The sequence below is a fragment of the Ceratotherium simum genome, chromosome 29, assembly GCF_057802395.1.
Source record: "Ceratotherium simum simum isolate JZ-2026a chromosome 29, ASM5780239v1, whole genome shotgun sequence".
Classification (NCBI taxonomy): Eukaryota; Metazoa; Chordata; class Mammalia; order Perissodactyla; family Rhinocerotidae; genus Ceratotherium; species Ceratotherium simum.
The window spans coordinates 35,107,900-35,128,362 of NC_141928.1; the positions used below are offsets into that span (position 1 = coordinate 35,107,900).

Genomic DNA, 20,463 nt, shown 5'->3' on the forward strand with positions numbered 1-20,463 from the left:
AATTTTTGTGTGTGTGTGTGAGGAAGATCAGCCCTGAGCTAACATCCATGCTAATCCTCTTCTTTTTGCTGAGGAAGACCGGCTCTGAGCTAACATCTACTGCCAATCCTCCTCCTTTTTCCCCCAAAGCCCCAGTAGATAGTTGTATGTCATAGTTGCACATCCTTCTAGTTGCTGTATGTGGGACGCGGCCTCAGCATGGCCGGAGAAGCAGTGCGTTGGTGCGCGCCCGGGATCCGAACCCGGGCCGCCAGTAGCGGAGCGCACGCACTTAACCGCTAAGCCACTGGGCTGGCCCCACAACAAATTTTAAACATCCATGTTTTCATTTTTTGACTAATTTAACTTAACATCTTCAAGGTATAACAATTACAGCAATGCACCTCATTGTATAATTGTTTATTTATCTATTTCCTCCATTAAACCGTGAACTTGTTCAGGTCAGGGACTGGGTTAGCGCTTTATGCATCTTGGCATCCCTAGACCCTGGCACACGGGCGAGATTCAGTATGTGTTTCTTGAACAAATATCCAAGGAATATCTCTTTAGCATGTGGGTGGTTGCTACCCCCAGGGTCCTCAATAAAATGGCCAAGCAAGCAAATTTTCTCTCTTACCCTTTACTATCTTCATTTTTGAAGTCCTTTTCCCATCTCTCAGTGCTCTCCTTTCAACTGTCCAAAATTCCCACTTAGGTACCTCCCTCACGCCCATTTGATATAAAATATCCCCTTGTCGGGGGCCGGCCCTGTGGTTTAGCAGTTAAGTGCGCGCGCTCCGCTGCTGGCAGCCCGGGTTCAGATCCCGGGCGCGCACCGACGCACCGCTTCTCTGGCCATGCTGAGGTCCCGTCCCACATACAGCAACTAGAAGGATGTGCAGCTATGACATACAACTATCTACTGGGGCTTAGGGGGAAAATAAATAAAATAAATAAAATTATTAAAAAAAAAAATCCCCTTGTCCACAATAACCTCTCTCCATATAAATGGAGTGGCAACCCAACACTGTCAAAATTACAAATGAACATATCCTCTGACCCAGAAGGAATGTAGCCTATAGAAATACTTGTGTATGTGTAAAGTGCTTACATACATGGTTATTAATTTCCTAATAGTTTATATTAGATTGTTTCTAATCTTTCCTAAGCATCTACCAATAGAACTGGTAAAATAACACGATGGTACCCCTATAGAATGGAAGACCACAGAGCTACCAAAAAAACCACGATATTTTCTATGTACTAACGTAGACTGATCCCCTGAGATGTATTAAGTGAAAATCCGCACAGGAAGGGAGGGAGGGAGGGAGAAAAAGGCACACACATATTGGCTTGTACCTATCACAAAGTATCTCTCTGGAAGGATATAAAAGAAACAGGTAACACTGGCTTCCAAGGAAGAGCCCTGGGGTACCCAGAGGAGAGGGGTGGCAGGAGACTTTTCACTATACACCCATTTGTACTTTCTGAATTTTGAAAAATGTGAGTGTGTTATATCTATTCAAAGTTATAGAAACTTTTAAAACGCCTCATGCTCCACCTCTTTTCCCTATACTCTCTTTAGTATAAACTCCAACGCAGGACATTTACCCTATGGAGTACAGCTACTTCACGCCAATTTCTGGAAAATAATTTGTCAAGAAATAGTAGGAGCCTTTAAAAAGTCTGTATCTTTTAATCCATTAATTCTACTTCTTAGAATTTTGTCTAAGGAAACAACAGGAGATGAGAGCAAAGTTACAAGCACACAGATGTTCATTACAGTATGTTATGGTTGAAAACAACCTATCTGAATGACAACAAGGCAATGACAGAATAAATTATGATACAATCACAAGTGGAATACTATTTAGGCATTAAAGCTGATATTTTAGAGGCATGTTTAAGGACAGGGAAATGGTCACACTATTAAAGCTGTACACAATGTAATTACAATTCTGTTCCCGTCAAGTGACTTTGTTTTTGTTCCAATTCAATGAGTTGAGGGGGTATGTTAATTACAGAGCAGATGTGTGCACTCTGACTTACCCCAGCCTCTGAAAAGAAATGGAGAAACTTTTGTTTTTGATGGTAAGCGCTAAAACATTAACTGAATTTCCTATTTTCCCCCAATCTAAACACACTCTTACACAGTTGCTTATTAGATTTTATGTTGACTAATGGGTACTACAAGTGTATGGTAGTTCATCTCATGGAATTCAGAAACAAAAAGAATTAAGTTTAATCCTATCTCTGCCAGTCAGCCTCTAAGTAATCCTGAGGCAGTTGCTTAACTTTTTTGAGCCCGTTTCCTAAATTTTTAACCACAGCAATCCCAGAAGGTTTGAGGGTTAAATGAAGTAATATATATAGAATACTTAGCATAGTGCCTGACACACAATAAAATGCTCAAAAATTCATTTATGCCTTCATTCAACAAGTATTTATTTAGCATCTACTAGGTGCCAGTCCCTGTTCTAGATGCTGGACAGAGAATCAGAGCAAACCTTTATACAGCTGTAGGAGGCAATGCTGACACAGAATACAAAGTAAATGTGCATAAAGCAGTGCACATTCATGGTAGCTAGTTCTCTTTCTCCATTCACAGATACTCATAGAGTTTTTCAGCAACATGACTTAGCCCAAGAACTTCACTGTAGTAGCACAAGAGGTACCTACAGGAAAGTATATTTTCAGTTCCAACCCAAATTAACAAAGTGTTGGAACACATCCAGTGTGTAGATTTATATTTAATACCCCTACCTAATAAAGAATCATAACTCATTAACCACAAAATGTTCATGCTGGAAGGAACCTGATAATTACCTGATCCTAACCTCTTATTTTACAGATGAGGAAACAGAAGTGCCCTAAGAATTACATCAACATAATCTAGCTTTATTCTAAAAGCACAGAAAGAAAAAAAAAGGATTATTAGATAATCTTTGGAAATCTCCCCCAAGTAGAAGACACAGGACTCAACCCTTTCCCTCTGGAAAGCAAGTGTGGCTGTAGGAGACATTGTGATGCAGTTGCATAGATACTGAAGTACAGTGATGAACCCAAACAAAAGTGGCAGATCATTCTGGGCTAGAGGAATGAAGTATGAAACAGACTGTGGCAAGAGAAGGAAGTGGGAACCACCCACCAGCTGCCTCTGAATAAGGGCAGAGCAGAGTTACACCCGGGCCAACAAACAGCAAGACCTACTGCACCACAGCTAAAGAAGTGAGCTGACGGCACTGTGCAGTTAGTAATTTCAGAAGCAGAGAGTAAGGCCTGAACACCTTTCCCCAGAAAAGAACAGCGTATGTAACCCGTGTAGGAAGAAAGCATACTCCTTTAGGAGGACACAGACGACTAGGATGACATTCCTCCTCTCAAGGAGTCCACAATGTAATGTAGAGAACAAACACACCACTGATAAAGGGTAATGCAGACAAAGGGCAGAGAGCACATGACAGGGAGACTTCTCTCAGAGATGATGCCTAAACTGAGGCTTAAGGAAGGTCATTCCGGGGAGATGACAGACAAAGATATTGTACAGAGATTCAGGGATAAGACAGTTAGGCAGTTAAATGTAAAAAGATCAAATAATCATCTTGATGTAAACAAAAACCAAAAAATGGTAAAATTCAACATTTATTCATGATAAAAAAGTCACTATACAAAAAAAACATCAGCTTTTCTTAAACCAGCAACAAACAGAAAAAAATTCAAAAATATATCATTTACAAAGGCACCAAAAAAATCAAATACCTAGCAATAAATCTAACAAAAGACAAGTAAGATCTCTACAGTGAAAGCTTCAAAGTATTACTTATTTGATGGAAATTATGAAGGATATAAAATAAAATTTATTTTTTTTATAAATGGAGGAACATGCCAGCCTCCTCACTGGAAGATTCAAAACTGTAAAGACGTCAATATTCTGCAAAGTGATCTGTAGATTCAACAAAATCAAATCAAAACCCTACAGGTTTGGGGAAGGTGGGGATTGACAACCTGATTTAGAATTTTTATGGAAAAACGTCCCAAGAATAGCCAAAGCAATCTCAGAAAACAATGCTTTTGGAAGACCTACACTACTAGATATCAAGTCCTATCATAACATTATAATAATTAAGACAGTGTGGTTTTGGCACAAAGACAAATAGACCAATGGAACAGAATAGAGAATCCAGACCCTCACATCTACCACTACCTGATTTATGATAAAGGTGACACTGTAGTGCACTGGGAAAAGGAGGATATTACCAACAAATAGTGTGGATCAACTGGGCATATTTAAAAAAAAAAAAAAAAAAATCTCATACCATAATCCAAAAAATCAACTCCAGATGGACTGACTGCACATCTCAATGTGAAAGATAAAACAAGAAGCCTTTTAGATGAAAAAATAGAAAACCATTTTCAAGACATTGGGTCCATAAAAATTAATCAAACAGGATTCAAAAAGCACTAACTTTAAAGAGAAAAAAACCGGGCTGGCCCCGGGGCTTAGCGGTTAGGTGCGCGCACTCCGCTACTGGCGGCCTGGGTTCGGGTCCCGGGCGCGCACCAACCCACTGCTTCTCCGGCCATGCTGAGGCTGCGTGCCACATACAGCAACTAGAAGGATGTGCAACTACGACATACAACTATCTGCTGGGGCTTTGGGGAAAAAAAGGAGGAGGATTGGCAATAGATGTTAGCTCAGAGCCAGTCTTCCTCAGCAAAAAGAGGAGGATTAGCATGGATGTTAGCTCAGGGCTGATCTTCCTCACAAAAAAATAAATAAATAAATAAATAAAATAAAGAGAAAAAAACTGAAGTTGGACTACATTAAAATACATTCAAGTTCATCAAAAAGACACCATTCTCCTTTTGCCATTTTTCTATTCACGTCTTTTTCTTTTTTTTTTTTTTTTTTGGATTTGCCAAATATTTGTCTCTTTTAACAATGTGTTTACAAAGAACCAATTTGGGGTTTTATGGATCAAATCTATTTTTCTTAAATTTTTTCTAAATCCTCATTTTCTTTGTATTTACTTAGTTGTTCCTTCTCTAGCTTGATTTTCAATCTTCTTGCTTTCAAATTTTCCTTTGGGTACTGCTTTAGCAAACTCCCATTAGTTTTGATACGTAAGGCTCTTGTTGTTTACTTCTAATGGTTTGTAATTATGACCGTTAACTTCTTCTTCTTTAACCTAGGGATCATTCAGAAGATTATTTCCAAGTAGATATATCACTTTTGGCTTTTTTTTGGTTGTTGTTAATATCTAATTTGGGTGTTCTTTGTAGACCTCCATATCAATTTCCTGGAAAACTCAAGAAAGAGTACTGTTCATGATTATAAAATTAGAATACATTAAATCTTTTTTATTATGTTATTCAAATATTGCTTTCTTAATCTACAAACAGTGAATTTATCTATTTCTTCTTGTATTTTTAATAGTTCTGGCCTTATATATTTTGATGCTATTTTATGAGGTACATAAAGATTCATGACATGTCTTGAGAGATGGTACCTCAACGATATAAAATATACCTCTTTCCTCCCTTTAATGCTTCTGGAGCTTGAATTTTATTTTGTCAGGTATTAATCTTGCCATATCCATCTTTTTGTTTTTGTCAGATTTGCCTTTTTCCATTACACTATTTTCAACCTTCTGATGTCATTTTAAGTATCTCTTGAAAAAAACAGCTAGATTTGCAGGCCTCTGTGTATTAATCCAATCTAAGAATCTGTTTTTTCAACAGGGGAATTCAACCTTTCATATTTACTAAGCATTCATAGACTTTTAACTGCCATATATTTATCATTAATTTTTTTAACTTAGATTTTACTTTTATCCAAGTTATGCATGTGTAGAGTCTAAGGTGTCAAACAGTTCTACAGGACTGTTAGCCCCTCAACCAACAAGGAAGCGGCTTCCCAACATTCAACCTTCCTATTTCCTGTTCCACAGAAGCAATCACACTTTCCACACTTACTTGAGTCTCTTGGTATTTAGCTTTATGTCATTCCCACCCCTTTGCAGAATAAAACAAAAATTACTGAATTTAGCCAAAAGAGATATGATAGATACTGTTAGAAATCTCAGAGATTCAGTGAACCACACATACAGTTACACAAGCCTTGATTTTCTTGCCTTCCCTAGTCTGAAATGTTCATCATCCTTGTCAAATAAAATGTCAAAGTAAGCAGTTCAATTCTGGTTGCAGTCTCCTAGAGGAACACAGCTGAATTAAACCAAGCAAGGACAGAAAAGCCCAGCCAAAATGGAGGGACTTTTATAATATTTTATAATATTTATATTTTTATAATATTTCTAACCATTGAATCCATGGCATCCTTTGGGGCATGAGGATGCAAGCATCCAGAGTTGTCTGAACTCCTTTCAGAGGAACCAACCTAATAAAGTTTTCAGACCCCAAAATCTAGATGTCCAGAGACTTAGCATTAGGAATATGGGTTTCAAGTCGCTGGTAGCATTGATACTATATGATGCTATAATTTATTTACTGAAGAAAGCTTCTAGCAGGAGGTTGGTTATTCAAAGATAAGGGTCTGACAGGGCTTGATGTTATTTATCCTTCAGAGAATTGAAGATACAGCATAGAATTATGCAGCATATGTATATGCAGCACAGAATTATGACATCTATACACAAGTCAGTAATTAGTAGGCCCTAGCTATGGTTTAGAATGGTTCATAGGTAATTATACCCATTTGCTCCATGAGACTTTTTTCCCAGTTCCAGGATCTCTAAGCTAAAATAGATGCAAGCACCCAACTGCTTAGAGCGGCACTTTCCTTAGGGCGCACCATCTGTTTGCAATGCACAGCTAATTCTGAGTCTGGTAGTGCTTGAAGAGTATCCCCTAAGGTTTCTGCCTGACTCCCAAAACCCAATTCACTGCAACTCTTCACTCCTTCCCCTTCTCCCATGATAAGGCAAGGCAGGCTGGATCTGACAAAACTTAAATGACCGATAAGAAAGGACGGAAAGGCCCTAGCTAAAAGAATATTTGTGTGGCCTTGTTTTTTTAAAAAAAGGATAACCTGGAAGAAACAACTGTGATCTTGGAGAGACAAACTACATGAGAGCAGAAAGACTCAAGCTTATAAATCCATGAAAAATAAGAAGGAAGAGAACAAAAGTAAAATTTACCAAGAGAAAGGAGAAAGCAAAACAAGGGAAAGAAAAAAACAAAAAGAGCATTTGTTCATAGGAAAGCGATCTGCAGTGCTGTGTTAATTGGCTTGTTTGTTGGTGGTTAGGGAATTTCAAATCTGCAATGCACAATTACCATTTGTAATTTCTTTTTTAAAAAAAGAAAGAAAGGGAAAAGAAAAAGTCGAGACCAACCCGTGGTTCTCAATCCCTGGAGAATGTCAAGGAAAGGGGCTAGAATATGCACCCCAGTGCACCCCAGAGGGCTCTGGACCCCTGGTTGTTTTATTTCCTTTGGCTGTAGCAAGTACTGCTGGTTTTATCTATGTTTAGAGAGATCAGAAATAGAAACACATCTGGGGTGAGGAGATACAATAGGTATTTTTCAATCCCCCTCCCACCCAGCATTTTAATATTTTCAAACATTCAGAAAAATTGACAGAACTGGGAACACCTACATACGCACCACCTAAATTCTATAATTGTTACTATTTTGCTATACTGATTTTATCATTATTTATCCATCTCTGCACCTATGTGTTAGGGGCCTGATTTGGAAATAAAGAGATCTTCCATAAATTTAGGCGATTTTTAAAAAATCATTCTCCCTAATGGAGGCTTGGGTCAGAAAAAGGATGTTAAATGAAGTTTTAAGTGAGGAGGAAGCAGGATCCCTGTTCAGTCATTAGCTGAATTATGATCCTGAAATTATCCTGAAATACCACATAACTTCTGAGGCCCAGCTTCCTCACCCAAAAGATAAAGTTAGATAAAATGATAATCATGGTCCCCTTAGTTATGATCCTTTCTAGTCTAAAAATTCTATGATTCTACGAAAAACAATTTTCTTAATGATAACTATCATCTACTTCATGTTTTCTGTGTGTCAGGAAGTATGCTACAAGTTTTACGTACACAATCTCATTTAATTTTCACAGGTTCCTTAAAGTTTTGAGACACCACATTCACGACAACGATCAGCAGTTCTCAGCAGCCCGTGGCCACTCTGACCTCTCACCGACTACGTGTCCCCTCTACACTTTCAGTACTGTCTACTAGCATCAATTTTACACTGCTTTGGTGGAACGAGCAATCAGAAATTATCTTTCCTCATTGAGAAACATGAGCAAACTCTGGCCCCTGGTTTGTCATTTTTTTCCAAATGTGAAATGAGATAAAATAGCTAAAACTGCTTTGACTTGTTTATTTTGCTAAAATAATTACATATAATTATTGTTGAAGGAAATCTACAATATACAATCTTGGTGTTTTTATTTAAATCTGTCAGACATTGAATAACAAAATTAAAATGTCAGTTTTTCAATTGGAAAAAGTACTCAAATCAACAGCCATGTGCTAAACAAAGAGACTCAATTAGAGCACATTATGGTTCGATTTGGGAATGAATACATCAAGCAAAAAAACCCAAAACCCCATACACATATTGTATGTGTGTTTGTATAAATAAAAAGCCACAGTTATTGCTTTTCTATCTCTATATTCCTCTTTAGGTTTAACTATCTCCATGTTCAGTGCTCCCGAATATGTATATTAGTCCTTGCTTCTAGTAGAAAAAGCCATTTGTTTTTGCTTTTTTCCTTGGGAGCTATTTGTATTTCAATGCATATTTAGAGATCTTATATTGTAGAAATCTAACAGGATGCCTGCACAAGGTGTCCTAGAACTATAAATATACACTACTATGTGATCAGTGAGGCTCACACCTAGGCAATCTAGACGGAATGGCTTTCCTGAAGCAAGTGAACAAAAACAAGGAGGTTCAACCCTGTTGGTCAGAACAAGGAAACCCCAGAATAGGCTTAAAGTAGCTCAGCAACTGCAGAATAAAGAAGGAAATGAATCCACTCAAGTCATGGAGAGTGATAAACCCAAACTCTTCACTTTATTACCCAAGACCCCTTATACAAAGACTTCTTTAGTAGATTCTGGTCGAGAGCAGGGAAGAACTTATTCTTCCCAATGAAATCAGCATGTCTGGCCAAAGAATGTCCTTCATGGTAATATACGAGTATCTTTTATATGCAACCCACATGCATCGGGTCACTCTCTCTGAGTAAGTGTGGTCTTTCCTAAAGGAAGTCATCATTCCCAATGTCCATTACCCAGAAGGAGGCAGTGCTTCAAACAGGAAAGCCAAGCAAAGACATTCTCTTGGACCTTACTGTCTTGGGCCTGTTTGAAGAAAGGTAAATGTGTGGCTCTGATCACTTTTGGTGGCAATACTCAGATGATGTCTGCCAAATGGAAACAGGCCAAAAGACAAGGATATGAGGAAAACATCTTTGTAAGCCAGGTTGAACAGTTTCATGTTGCTCTCTATCCTCTAGCTTTTAGCAAAGCTTGATTTAAATGTCTCAGCCTTACATCAGCTGCTCCATTGGCATTAGGGTAAGACTATTGTGTCTACACTTGAAGCAGAGCCTTAGAATGAGGAGAAGAAAAACGGTAGCAGCAGTACTGAATGAACCCTCAATACATGTGAAAGAGGAAGCCTAGAACAAGAAGAAGGGCTGCCAGGTCCAGGAACCCCTCACCACTTGGAGAGTCTCCCTGCATTGCAATCTTCGTGTTTGGGGCTCCACAGTATTAAGAAAGCATTCTCCTCACGAATTCTCAATAATAGCCAGTGAGATCCACGCAAACTATCAGGTTCCCTTACTGCCTTCACTGCTAGAAAACTCAGAGCTAATTACTGTGCTCAACTACTAAAGCTTTCCTCAGCTAAAAGTTATGGGTAATTGTTCTCTTTCTTTCCCCCTTTTACTTATTGGTTCTTACCTTTCTGATTGTTAGTTCTGGTCTTACTGCATGTGTTTTTATTTCAAGCTTCCCAAATTCATTTCTGGAAAATGGCCATAGTCAAGCCAATCAATGAATAAATTTTTCCAGTACATTAATTACGAAAGTTACAAAACAGTGCTCACCTCAAAGCCATGAATGCTAGGGACGTTGAAAACCTGTAATGCTGGCTAAAAACAGCGAGCAAGGAAGCTTGGACTACACCTGAAAGTACAGAATTCTAGAGCAGAAACAGAGCTTGGAGATAAAGAATTCCAACCTCCCACCTAATGCAAGAAATCTCTTCTACAACTTCTCAGACAGAAGGTTATCCAGCCTATGCCCGAATATTTCCAGTGACAGGGAACGTTGTACCTTATAATGCTCCACTTTATATGACAGCTCCCATTGACAGAAGGTTCTTCCTTTTTTTTTTTTTTAAAGGATAATTTTATTCTACTGTTTTTTTTTTCCCCAAAGCCCCAGTAGATAGCTGTACGTCACAGTTGCACATCCTTCTAGTCGCTGCACGTGGGACGTGGCCTCAGCATGGCCGGAGAAGCGGTGCGGTGCGTCGGTGCGCACCCAGGACCCGAACCAGGGCCACCAGCAGCAGAGGGTGCGCACCCAACCGCTAAGCCACGGTGCCGGCCCAGAAAGTTCTTCCTTAATTTGAGTGAACTCTCCCTCTCAGTCTACCAATTAATCGTAGTTCTTCATTACATATTTTTCTCTTCCAAGAGACATTCCTACACTTACTTAAATATATAATAATTCTCATTTAGTGAATATCTACTGGTATCAGGCTATGTGCTAGGTACTTTATAAACACTACTATACACTATCTTCACAACCATCATTTACGTTAGGTGTTATCCTCCTTTGAAAAGTGAGTTCCAGAAAGATACACTGATTAGAATCTAATTCCAGACAAATATGTGGAACTTTTTATCTACTCTCATACATAAAGATTTTGTTAAATTTCAGGCAACTAAGTCACATGATTTGAATACTTTCAAAACCAGAAGGAAAACAAACAAGTTAGATCCATCCAAAGAGAAAAATAAAGATGGTCTAGAGATACAACTGCACCAGTATTTGGTTCATGGAAAAAAACAACAGCATGGAAAGTATTTAACAAGATAGCCATCAAGGAGCTCCAGGAGATAGTAAAGGTGACACACCTATAACATCACAATCAGGACCTGAAGCCAGTGGTGTAAATGCAGGCCCCAAACAGGAAACCTTCTCTCTTCTACCTCAGCCAGGAAGCAGAGCAGATTCTCAAGAGGTCAACCAAATTACTGCAGAGAAAGCAGCACAGCCTGAAGGCTGATTTCAGTACAAACAGAAGATCACAAATAATTGCGAATATATACTTCTTTGGTGTTGGAGGGGGCAGGAGGAACAAAGCATGGACCTGCAACCTGGGAGGGAAGAATATCACAGTGAACCCAGCAAGGCTCCAGATCTGGGCTAGAAGTTCAGGGTCAAAACAAACACTCCATTTAAGATGGCTTTTTGGGGCACTGGAATCCAAAAGAAAAAGAGAATGAGGTAGAAGGCAAATGCTGACAATCAGTTCTTTGTCTAAGGTTCTCTCCCATTTCCCACCATGATCCAGGCTTATATCTTTGCTGCCTAGTGAACAAGTCCACTACCTTCACCTCAATCAAACTCAACAGGCTCAAACCAGTATTCATTTCCCCTCCATCTTTCTCTCACCAAATTCCTTACTAGTTAAAGGCATTATCCAGGTGTAAACACCCTGGAGTCATTCTTTTCTAATTTCATGGAGTCCTTCTTAATTTTTGTACTCCATCTTTTTACAGCTAAGAGCTACTGACATTCAACAAATATTTACTCTGTGCTTAGGAGGCACCAGGCACTTTCTATGCACTTCAGAGACACTGGTGAACAAAACTAAGACATTCGTTTTCATGAAGCTTACATTCTAGTAGGAAGGAGACAATAAACGCAGTAAATAAGTAAATATGCTAAGTAAACACAGTATTTCAGAAGCTAGTAAGTGTTACAAAAAAGACAAAGAGTAAGATAACAGCAGTTTTAAAAAGAGTGGTCAGGATAAGCCTCGTTGACAAAAAGGTGACATCTGAGCAAAGACGTGGAAGAGGTGAGGGAGGAGGCCATGCAGGTACGTGGGGGAAGATCATGTAGCCAAGGGTACAGCCATGCAAAGGCCCGACTACCAGCTCCTCCCATTTCTTTGTTTGAACTGTCACTGAGCCACCTTCCACTCCGTTTCCAATGCCATCACACCAACTCCAAAATTTCCTAGGCAGCCGCCCTGCTCCACTTCCTTTATGGTGAAGTTAGACATTCTTTTTCCACCTTAAAACCATCCACCTGATTTTCAAGGCCCATAATTCTCTGAACCCACCCTTTGCATCAAGAACTTCCATTCCCCACCTTAAAATTCTAGAAACTTAGCATGCTCCTTCTCACACATCCTCCTCCCCTGCCTACAAGTGCTTTCCCTCCGCCCCTCATCCACTCTAAACCTTATCCATCCTGCAAGGCACAGAGATCAAGTCCTACCATCTCTATAAGTAGTCCCTGTGGTTGCTATTATGGAATCTGTATTCATCATATTTCCCCAGTATCATATTTCTTTCTTTTTTTTTCTTTGTGAGGAGATCAGCCCTGTGCTAACATCTGCCAACCCTCCTCTTTTTTTTTGCTGAGGAAGACTGGCCCTGGGCTAACATCCGTGCCCATCTTCCTCCACTTTATACAGGATGCCGTCCGTCACAGCATGGTTTGCCAAGCAGTGCATCGGTGCGCGCCCGGGATCCTAACCGGCGAACCCCGGGCCGCCGCAGCGGGGCGCGTGCACTCAACCACTTGCGCCGGCCCCCCCAGTATCATATTTCTTAAGAGCAAGTCTGCCTTTTTCTATATTTCCCATTGTGTTGATCATTACTAAATATGTGCCGACTAAGATTACATGAGCTATTTCTCCTATAAGCTGAAGCCCTTTGCCAACTTAAAAACACTTTTATTAGCTTTGGTAAACTACTGGAAGAGACAGAAGGGTTTTATTAGACTAAAAAAAAATGTATGTGGGGTAGAATGAGCCAAAATGTTAATGATGGACAGTGATACCTTTTTTCTTTTCTCTAATTCAAATTTTTAGTTATTTTCAGGCCTGTGTTTATGCTACTTTGAGATGCAAGGAGTTTGCTATGAATATACATAAATTAATACAAATAGTGAATGATCAACTATAATTAGACTCATTGGAGACATTCAAATTACCTAAAAATATAAGGTCGTCTTTGACTGCTGCAAGCATGAGTAACTTGCAGTTGCAAAGAGGCAAACTGTAATTAAGACAAGCTAAAGCAAATTCTCATGGTTTTAAAAAAAAAAAAGAAAACCTTCCTGAAGAAGTGACCACAACAAGATATTTACTGTATATGAAAGCATCACAACATACAGGAAAGAGAGCACACTCTGGAATGCTCAAATGCAGGCTCCACCATTCGTTGACATCATGACCTCGGTTTCCTAGTCTGTAAAGTGGGAACAAGAAGCTCTTCTATTTACAAACTTTCATAGATACAGCTAAGTTCCAGTCTGAGCAAAATCCTGTCAACTGTGCCTACCCAGACAGATGGAGTTAATGGTAATGCACGAGCATTTGAGTCTCAGTGGTTGGATTACCGCTAGTCTACAGATATCTGTTCCATCTGAAGCAGTGTCTTCCTTTTATAAATGTATTTATAATTAAAAAATGAAAGACAAAATATTAACATCTTTGGATAATGTTTAAAAGAGCTGAAAAGAATCCTGGGTTAGAACCTATGTCATCAAAATCTAGAGTTATCTCCTGAGAACTGGTCACCTAGACCTGGGAACAAATGGACTTAAAGAGTTTTTTGGAAATTCACTGGTACATAAGAAAGAAGCTTTTGTACTATTATACAACTACCATCCAGGGTTGGTTATGAGAATTAAATGAGACAAGGCAGGTAGAATCCCCAGTACATTCTTATAATATGTTCCTTTCAGGCTGATAAAACAGTGTAAGGACCGCAGAACCTTCAAGAAATGTCAAAGCACCTATGTGTTTACCCTGCAAGTCATAATTTTTTCAAAAAAAAGTTAGAAATCATTCTTTATAATGTGTACTGCTCTCAGATCACCAAGACGATGGAGCAGCTTTACAAAAGGCCAGATCTGATCTATGAAATTGGACCCATAAAACCAATCAGACTTAACTCCACTAGTGTTTGAGTCAGTGTTTGTCTAAGGCAAAAAACCTACCAATCAACCAATCATAAGTTCATATCAAAAAAGGGTAACCATAAGAAACCTACCTGCATTATCCGGGCCAAAACTGTACAGTTAAAACTGGATCTAAGTCAGAGCAGCAGCAAATCTTAATGTTTATACAGAGTGCTTGGATTTGATATTGAGAAAATTCAGTTAAGAATACTAAATACTATCCGTAGCATTGGAGTTAGGGGAAGTCAAGACAGACCATAAATTTTGAGAAGATTTCAAAAGTTTTCTAGAGCCAGTTCTATGAAATAAAGCATGAAAATCCCTGAGAAACCTGCCAGCATCTGTCCTCAATTGCAGAAGCAGGAAGAGAAGATGTGACCCAATCACATGATATCAAACCACAGCCATCTGTTCAGTGAACTAGCATTATGTAAGCCACAATCAAGAAAGAACAGCAAAAGGCACACCGTGGTCTGTCGATGTGCAGTGCACTCTGGTTTGAGGAGACATGTTCTCACATCAAAAGGGCCATCCATAGGATAACGGCATTTTCAAAACCCACTTCATTAGACTCGAACATATCTGATGCAACACAACGGTACTACAAGAATGGTGTTGAGTTCAGATACCCGTTTCAACCAGGCCTAGAAGAACCTTTCAAGAAAGGTCTTCTCCACTTGAGCGACCCTCCCCAAAGGAACACGATTTATCTCCCTCTTGATTATTTTGATCATATCAGTTACCCATTTAATTTCAACAAAGTAGATCATCTAAAACTCTAAACCTACCGTGTACTGCAAGACCTTGCAATTACACCCCATTTTAATTAAACCCAAAACTGTTTCACCATCTTCCAAACTACTAGAAGCCTACTTTTCTCAATCAATAAGCACTAAGCCTGGTCCAAGCACTAAACTGGGTCCATTTACCAGCAATATAAAAAAGATACAGACCTTCTCTTAAGAACTTAATAACCTATAATCATTCCCTCTCCCTCTCACCTTCAGAAGTCACTTTTCTTAAGTTCTGTGAAATTCAAGATGACTTCACTTAGGTAAGTCACTCCATTAACCCTGTTCCTCCCCCCTTTTAAAGTGCCATATAGGGCACAAGATTTGGAGTCAAAATCAAAGTTCCTGTCTTAGTTCTGCCTGACCCTGACAAATTCACCTAACCTCTCTTGAGTCGTGTTTCCCATCTGTAAACTGAAGTGACTTACAACTTGCAGCATTAGAACGCCTAGCCCTGGTGGACATCCCATAATATTATTCTCCCTCACTCATCCCACTTAGATTACCTTTCTGTTTTGTTTCCAGTCACATATTATAGTTTTTAGAATTGAGAAAAAAAAATAATAGTGGTTAATACATCCAAACTCCACAGTATAGAATAAGGAGTAACTCGAAAGAGGAACTTGCCAGACAGTCAATAAGAGCTTTGGTTCCTGCCCTGGAGTAGGCCCCGGAACAGTTAGGGGACACGGCTTACAAAGAGAGAGCTTAACACTCATCAAATCCCCCTTTCTGCCCATCTGAATTCCAGCCACCCTTCAAAGTCAGTTTAAGTCCTAAAGTGTCCAGGAAGCCTCCCCCAACCATTTCAGCCTAGATTAATCACTTCCCTCTTTGAATACTGAGGCCTCTCTGCAGGGGTGATATTAAAAATAGTTAACAACTGGCACCACAATGGTACCAACCAATCAGAAAGGATGTCTGGCCAATCAAAACACACGTGGCCCAGTGGAATTGCTGGGTGAACATCAGCCCCACCTATTATTACCCATACAAATAGCAACCTCAAACTCCAAGATGACTTTCTCATTTGATCTTCATGCTCTCATGAATTAGGAAACGCAGGTATCGTCCCCATTTTCTGCACAACTAGAGGCGAAGCTGGGACTCATAACCAAAGCTAATAACCAACTGCTTCTTTCACCACGTCATATGACTTTTCCTGATTCTATATACAGAATTATCAATTAATATCACATGAACTGTACATATAACAGTATAAATACTAAAGGAATACTCAGTCAAATGCAATTCACTTAATGAACAAGCATTTAAGTGGAACAGAATATAAACCACAGTGCTAGGTTCTGAGAGCATAAAGGAAATAAAAGACATGACTCTTGCCCTCTCGGTACCTATCACATGTTCAAGAGTATAGTTAAGTAACAGTGCAAGACAGCAGAAATGGACAGCACAAACTGTAAGTGCTATACAGCTCAAGGAAATGGAAAGTTCAGGAACTAAACCAGTATAGGAAGTCAGGATCGAGTTCTCTCCTCATACTCCCAGAAGCGGCAAAATTAAGTATACAGTGAAAGGCTGCCAAGTCAGGAGTCAGAGGGAAGACAGAAATCGCTGGAATTGAGGGCTTGCAGTAGTGAGAAGTGAGCTCTGGCGGGATACTCAGAGATGGCCCTAATCATAAGCTTCAAGCGCTGCTCTAACTGCTGAATACAAATGGGAAATCTTGTAAACCCTTTATGGGATGGCTGAGGAAGATTAGCAGTAGCCTATAGAAAAGCCTAGATGAGAGAAACACTGGAAGCAACTAGATTTGAGGGATAACAGGCAGCCTAAAGTGATGGCTGCATACAAAGAGGAGACATTCAAGAGGCATTAATATAAAGAAGAGTTGAGTTTTAGGCAAGTGTTCAAAGAAAAAAGTTATGAAATGGTAGAAAGGAAGCAAACAGCATTCTCACATGGGTTATATACATAGATGTAGTGGGACTAAACTGTGTACCAGGAACAGGGAACCCATGTTCCTAGAGAAATCTGTATGGGAGAGAGCAGAAGCTGGGCAGAGAAATAAAAAACTGATAACCCAGACAACAAGGAACAACTGCAAGCTCTTAAAACGAGGCCAGGCAGACCAGCTGAGGTAGTCCAGACAAAAGCAACAGCACCTGGATCAGCTTTGTGTTGCATGCATGCCAGTGCAGTGTGTAAGCTCCTCCAGGGCGCGGACTCAGCAATCTGTCCATCAACTAAGGGGAATACTGTTATTTGAATACCTGAACACTGTGTGCTAGGCTAGGTGGAAAAGAGTGAACTACACTATTTGAGTTAATGGTGGTGTGGAAATGTTATGTATGCTTGACTCATAACTATATTGATTCTCCCTGCTGTCCACATATTCATCTTGCCCGCCTCCTTAGGCCAATGTCCAAAATCCATTGTTTCCTCTAATGCAGGCCCAGTGTGAAGGGACTCCAAGAATGCACTAGGAATCAGAAAGAAGCCAACCTGATTTTCAAATTGCAAGAGCAAAATCTAAATGTGAATAATAAAGATCAACTGCTCATTACAGGACTGAAAAAGAAAAATGGGCTATGCAGGACGGTTAGGTGTATATACTAAGCTTGTACAGGTTTTGGAATACTGAACCCTGGGTGCAAACCCTAACTCCAGCTCTTAGTAATTGAATACTTAACTTCTCCCCTGCCTCAGTTTTCTCATCTATAAAATGGGGCAAATGCCACTAGCCCTGAGGGCTTAGTTGTGAGGATTAGATAATGTACTTCGGTGTACTTTATGCATCTACATCATAGTAAGCTCTTAACAGACAGTAGCTGTTAGTAATAATTGGCACCCTCAGTCTTGAGTTTTTTGTTTTTGCTTTTTAAAATATCTGGTATTCAATTTCAGAAACAGAAACGTATTTTCACTGTATTTTAGTTTCCAACGCTAAGGCTCTATTATTTTAGTTTCGACTATCTTAGTTTGGATGCGAACAAAGTTTTTAGCTCCTCCTTGCACGACGGTAGGTGATGACCACGTACCCCATCCTGATTTAATATTCCGGAAAACGGAGCAAACATTTTCCCTTGAAAACCAGCTACACAGACGACTGATTCAAACTACTGTCACTCAAGAAAGGGAACATCACTAGCGACGTTCCTTCGAGGAAATAAAAGCGTTTGATCAACTCACAGAGTCGTTCCCATTCAAATACTCCAAACCTCGCAGAGTGAGCAAACGTTCAAGTTTCTACTACGAAAACAATCTGCACCCTTCTGGTTCCCGGATCCACTTCAACCCCTCCAGACGCCCGAAAGGAGAGCCCCTCCGCACATCTTCGTGCCTCCTGCTCCTCCTCACACGAAGCTCCGCAGTTGCCCTCCCGGAGCCGCGCCCGGCCCGAGGGGCAGCCCCCTCGGCGGGGTCGGGCCGGCGCCGAAGGCCAGGGCGGCCCCGCTGACCCCGGGGCTCCACCACACGTCGCCCCCGCCCGCCGCGCGGGGAAGCCTGGAGGCTCCGACCCCGACCCCGCCCGGGCGCCTCGCACCCGCCGCTCGGGTGGGGTACCCCGGGGGCGCGGGGAGCAGCCCCGGGCCCCACCAGCCTCACACCCCCGGCCCTCGGCGCGCGCCCACCGCCCCTCAGAGGGCAGCCCCCGACTCGGACCGCCCCGCCCGACGCACCTCCCCGGGAGCGGGGGCGGCCGCGGCTGCCGGGCACGGCCACCCGCGCGGACACACGCCCCCGCCCCGCCCGGGACAGCCCAGCGCCGGCCCCGGCGCCACCACCTGCGCCCCCGGCCCCGCGCCATGTTTGAGAAAGGGAAGGAGCGAGCCAGAGGCCCGGCCCGGCCCGCGCGCCCCGCCGCCCGCCGCGCCGCCGCTCACCCGCCGCCCGCGGGACCAGCGCCGCCGCCGCCGCCAGCACGAGGAGGAGCAGCCGGGGACGCGGAGCAGCGGCCGCCGCCTCCATGATACCCCCGCCACCGCCTGTGGCCCGGCCCGGCCCGGCCGCCGCCTCGCCTCAGCAAGCCTCGCCTCGCCCCACCTCCCCCGCCGCCGCGGCGGCCTCGCTCCGGCCCTTTGTAACTGCTCCGGGGCCGCGCGGCCATTGGCTGCCGGGCTCCCGCCGGCCACGCCCCCCGGCCGTCTGCGAGCGGCCGCGCGGGCCCCAGCCCGGAGCCCCGCCCGCGGGCCCGCCGGGCAGCCAATCCGGGGCCGCAGGCGCCCGGCCGCTGGCCACGCCCCCACGCTCCCGGGGCACCGTGCCGCCAGACCCCGGCCCCGGCCGGAGCCGCTGGCGGCTGGGAGCAGGCTGGGTGGGGCCGGGGTCTAGGGAGCCCCTGCCCTGCGACCTTCCAGTCCCGGAGGAAGGTCGGGACGATGGGTGTGTCTGGGCGTGTGTGAGGCGCTTTCGGAAAAGGGCTGTGGCGGCTCGACGCTCTTTTCTTCTAGCCTCCTCTAGGCGCCTAAGATCTGGGACTGACCCAGCGCCGCCCCGGCCCCCATTCACAGCCCTGCACCACCCATCCCCATTCACCCAGACCCGCAGTACCGCCGGCAGACTTCAACTTCCGCTCCCCAGATCCACGCCTTAACTTTCAACATCCCCCCCAAGATTCTTCCTCGTTGCCCTTCCTAGACGACTCAGTCTCCTGTTTCCTCCCACTGTCAGCGTCTAGCCCCAACCTGGGCTCCCCGCCCCCCAAATTCCAGGCCCAGAAAGTCCTCAAATCCTGGCCTCAGGTCCCAGCCTCAGACCTCACATCCTAAACTCAGACATACCCCCGAATAGCCTCCCGCCTCCCTCCGGAACTCAGAGCAGACCCAGAACGGCGCTCCAAACCACACTCCTTCCCTCTTACCCCTCCCTGATCCAGGTGGGAAAGGGAAGGTCCCCCCCCCCGCCCCCAAAGGAGGGGGATTCCCCTTCTTAGCACGCAGCACCCCCGGGGCGGAGAGGAGCAGTCATTACTTTGAGCTGCCTCTGACACGCCTGCACAATAATTCTGCGGTGTCGCTGGAAACCCAAATAACCTCGGCTACGTTTTCATTCTGAACTCCTACTTGACTGTGAGACGCTCCACCCACCTTCCCCCCGGGACGCCAAAATGAGCTCCAGATTTGTAATTCTTCCTGTCAGACTAGTCCTCTCTTCAGACGCAAACACAGCCAAGGAGGCTGCTACAGAGAACACAGAACATTTTTCCACAGAACCTTTTAAGGAGAAAATTTTATTTTCTGTGTGATTTGAACTTGGAATGAAATAAACCTTGGGAGCAGGGATCGGAACCAGCCCTTAGCATCGCTTTGTCAATTACTTTCGCGCGACCCCGTGAGCCTGTTACCTGCCTGTGAAGACCTCCCTTCTGAGCTGCAAAGCGACAGGATGCGGCGTGGAGCTGGGATCTGAGACCTGCCCTATTCCCCTCCGGGCTGGGACAGTTAAGCAAGTCAGTTGGCCTTTCTGAGCCTGCATTCTTTCATCTATAAAATGGAAATAATATCTATCTCCCAAGGTTA

At 42.7% G+C, this 20,463-nt stretch overlaps 1 protein-coding gene across 5 annotated transcripts in view; it reads right to left on the minus strand.

Moving 5' to 3' along the window:
- Positions 1 to 18,986, minus strand: part of TGFBR1 (transforming growth factor beta receptor 1) — a 54,094-nt gene extending 35,108 nt beyond the window's left edge. For 4 of the 5 annotated variants that reach the window (XM_087419412.1, XM_087419410.1, XM_087419411.1 and 1 more), the window contains exon 1: positions 18,829 to 18,986. In XM_087419412.1, coding sequence (XP_087275538.1) covers positions 18,829 to 18,913 — 85 coding nt within the window. In that variant the 5' untranslated portion in view covers positions 18,914 to 18,986. Of the gene's footprint in view, positions 1 to 18,133; positions 18,241 to 18,828 lie in introns of those variants that run through there. The other variant, XM_087419413.1, reaches the window with a different exon arrangement.
- Positions 18,987 to 20,463: the final 1,477 nt, after the last annotated feature.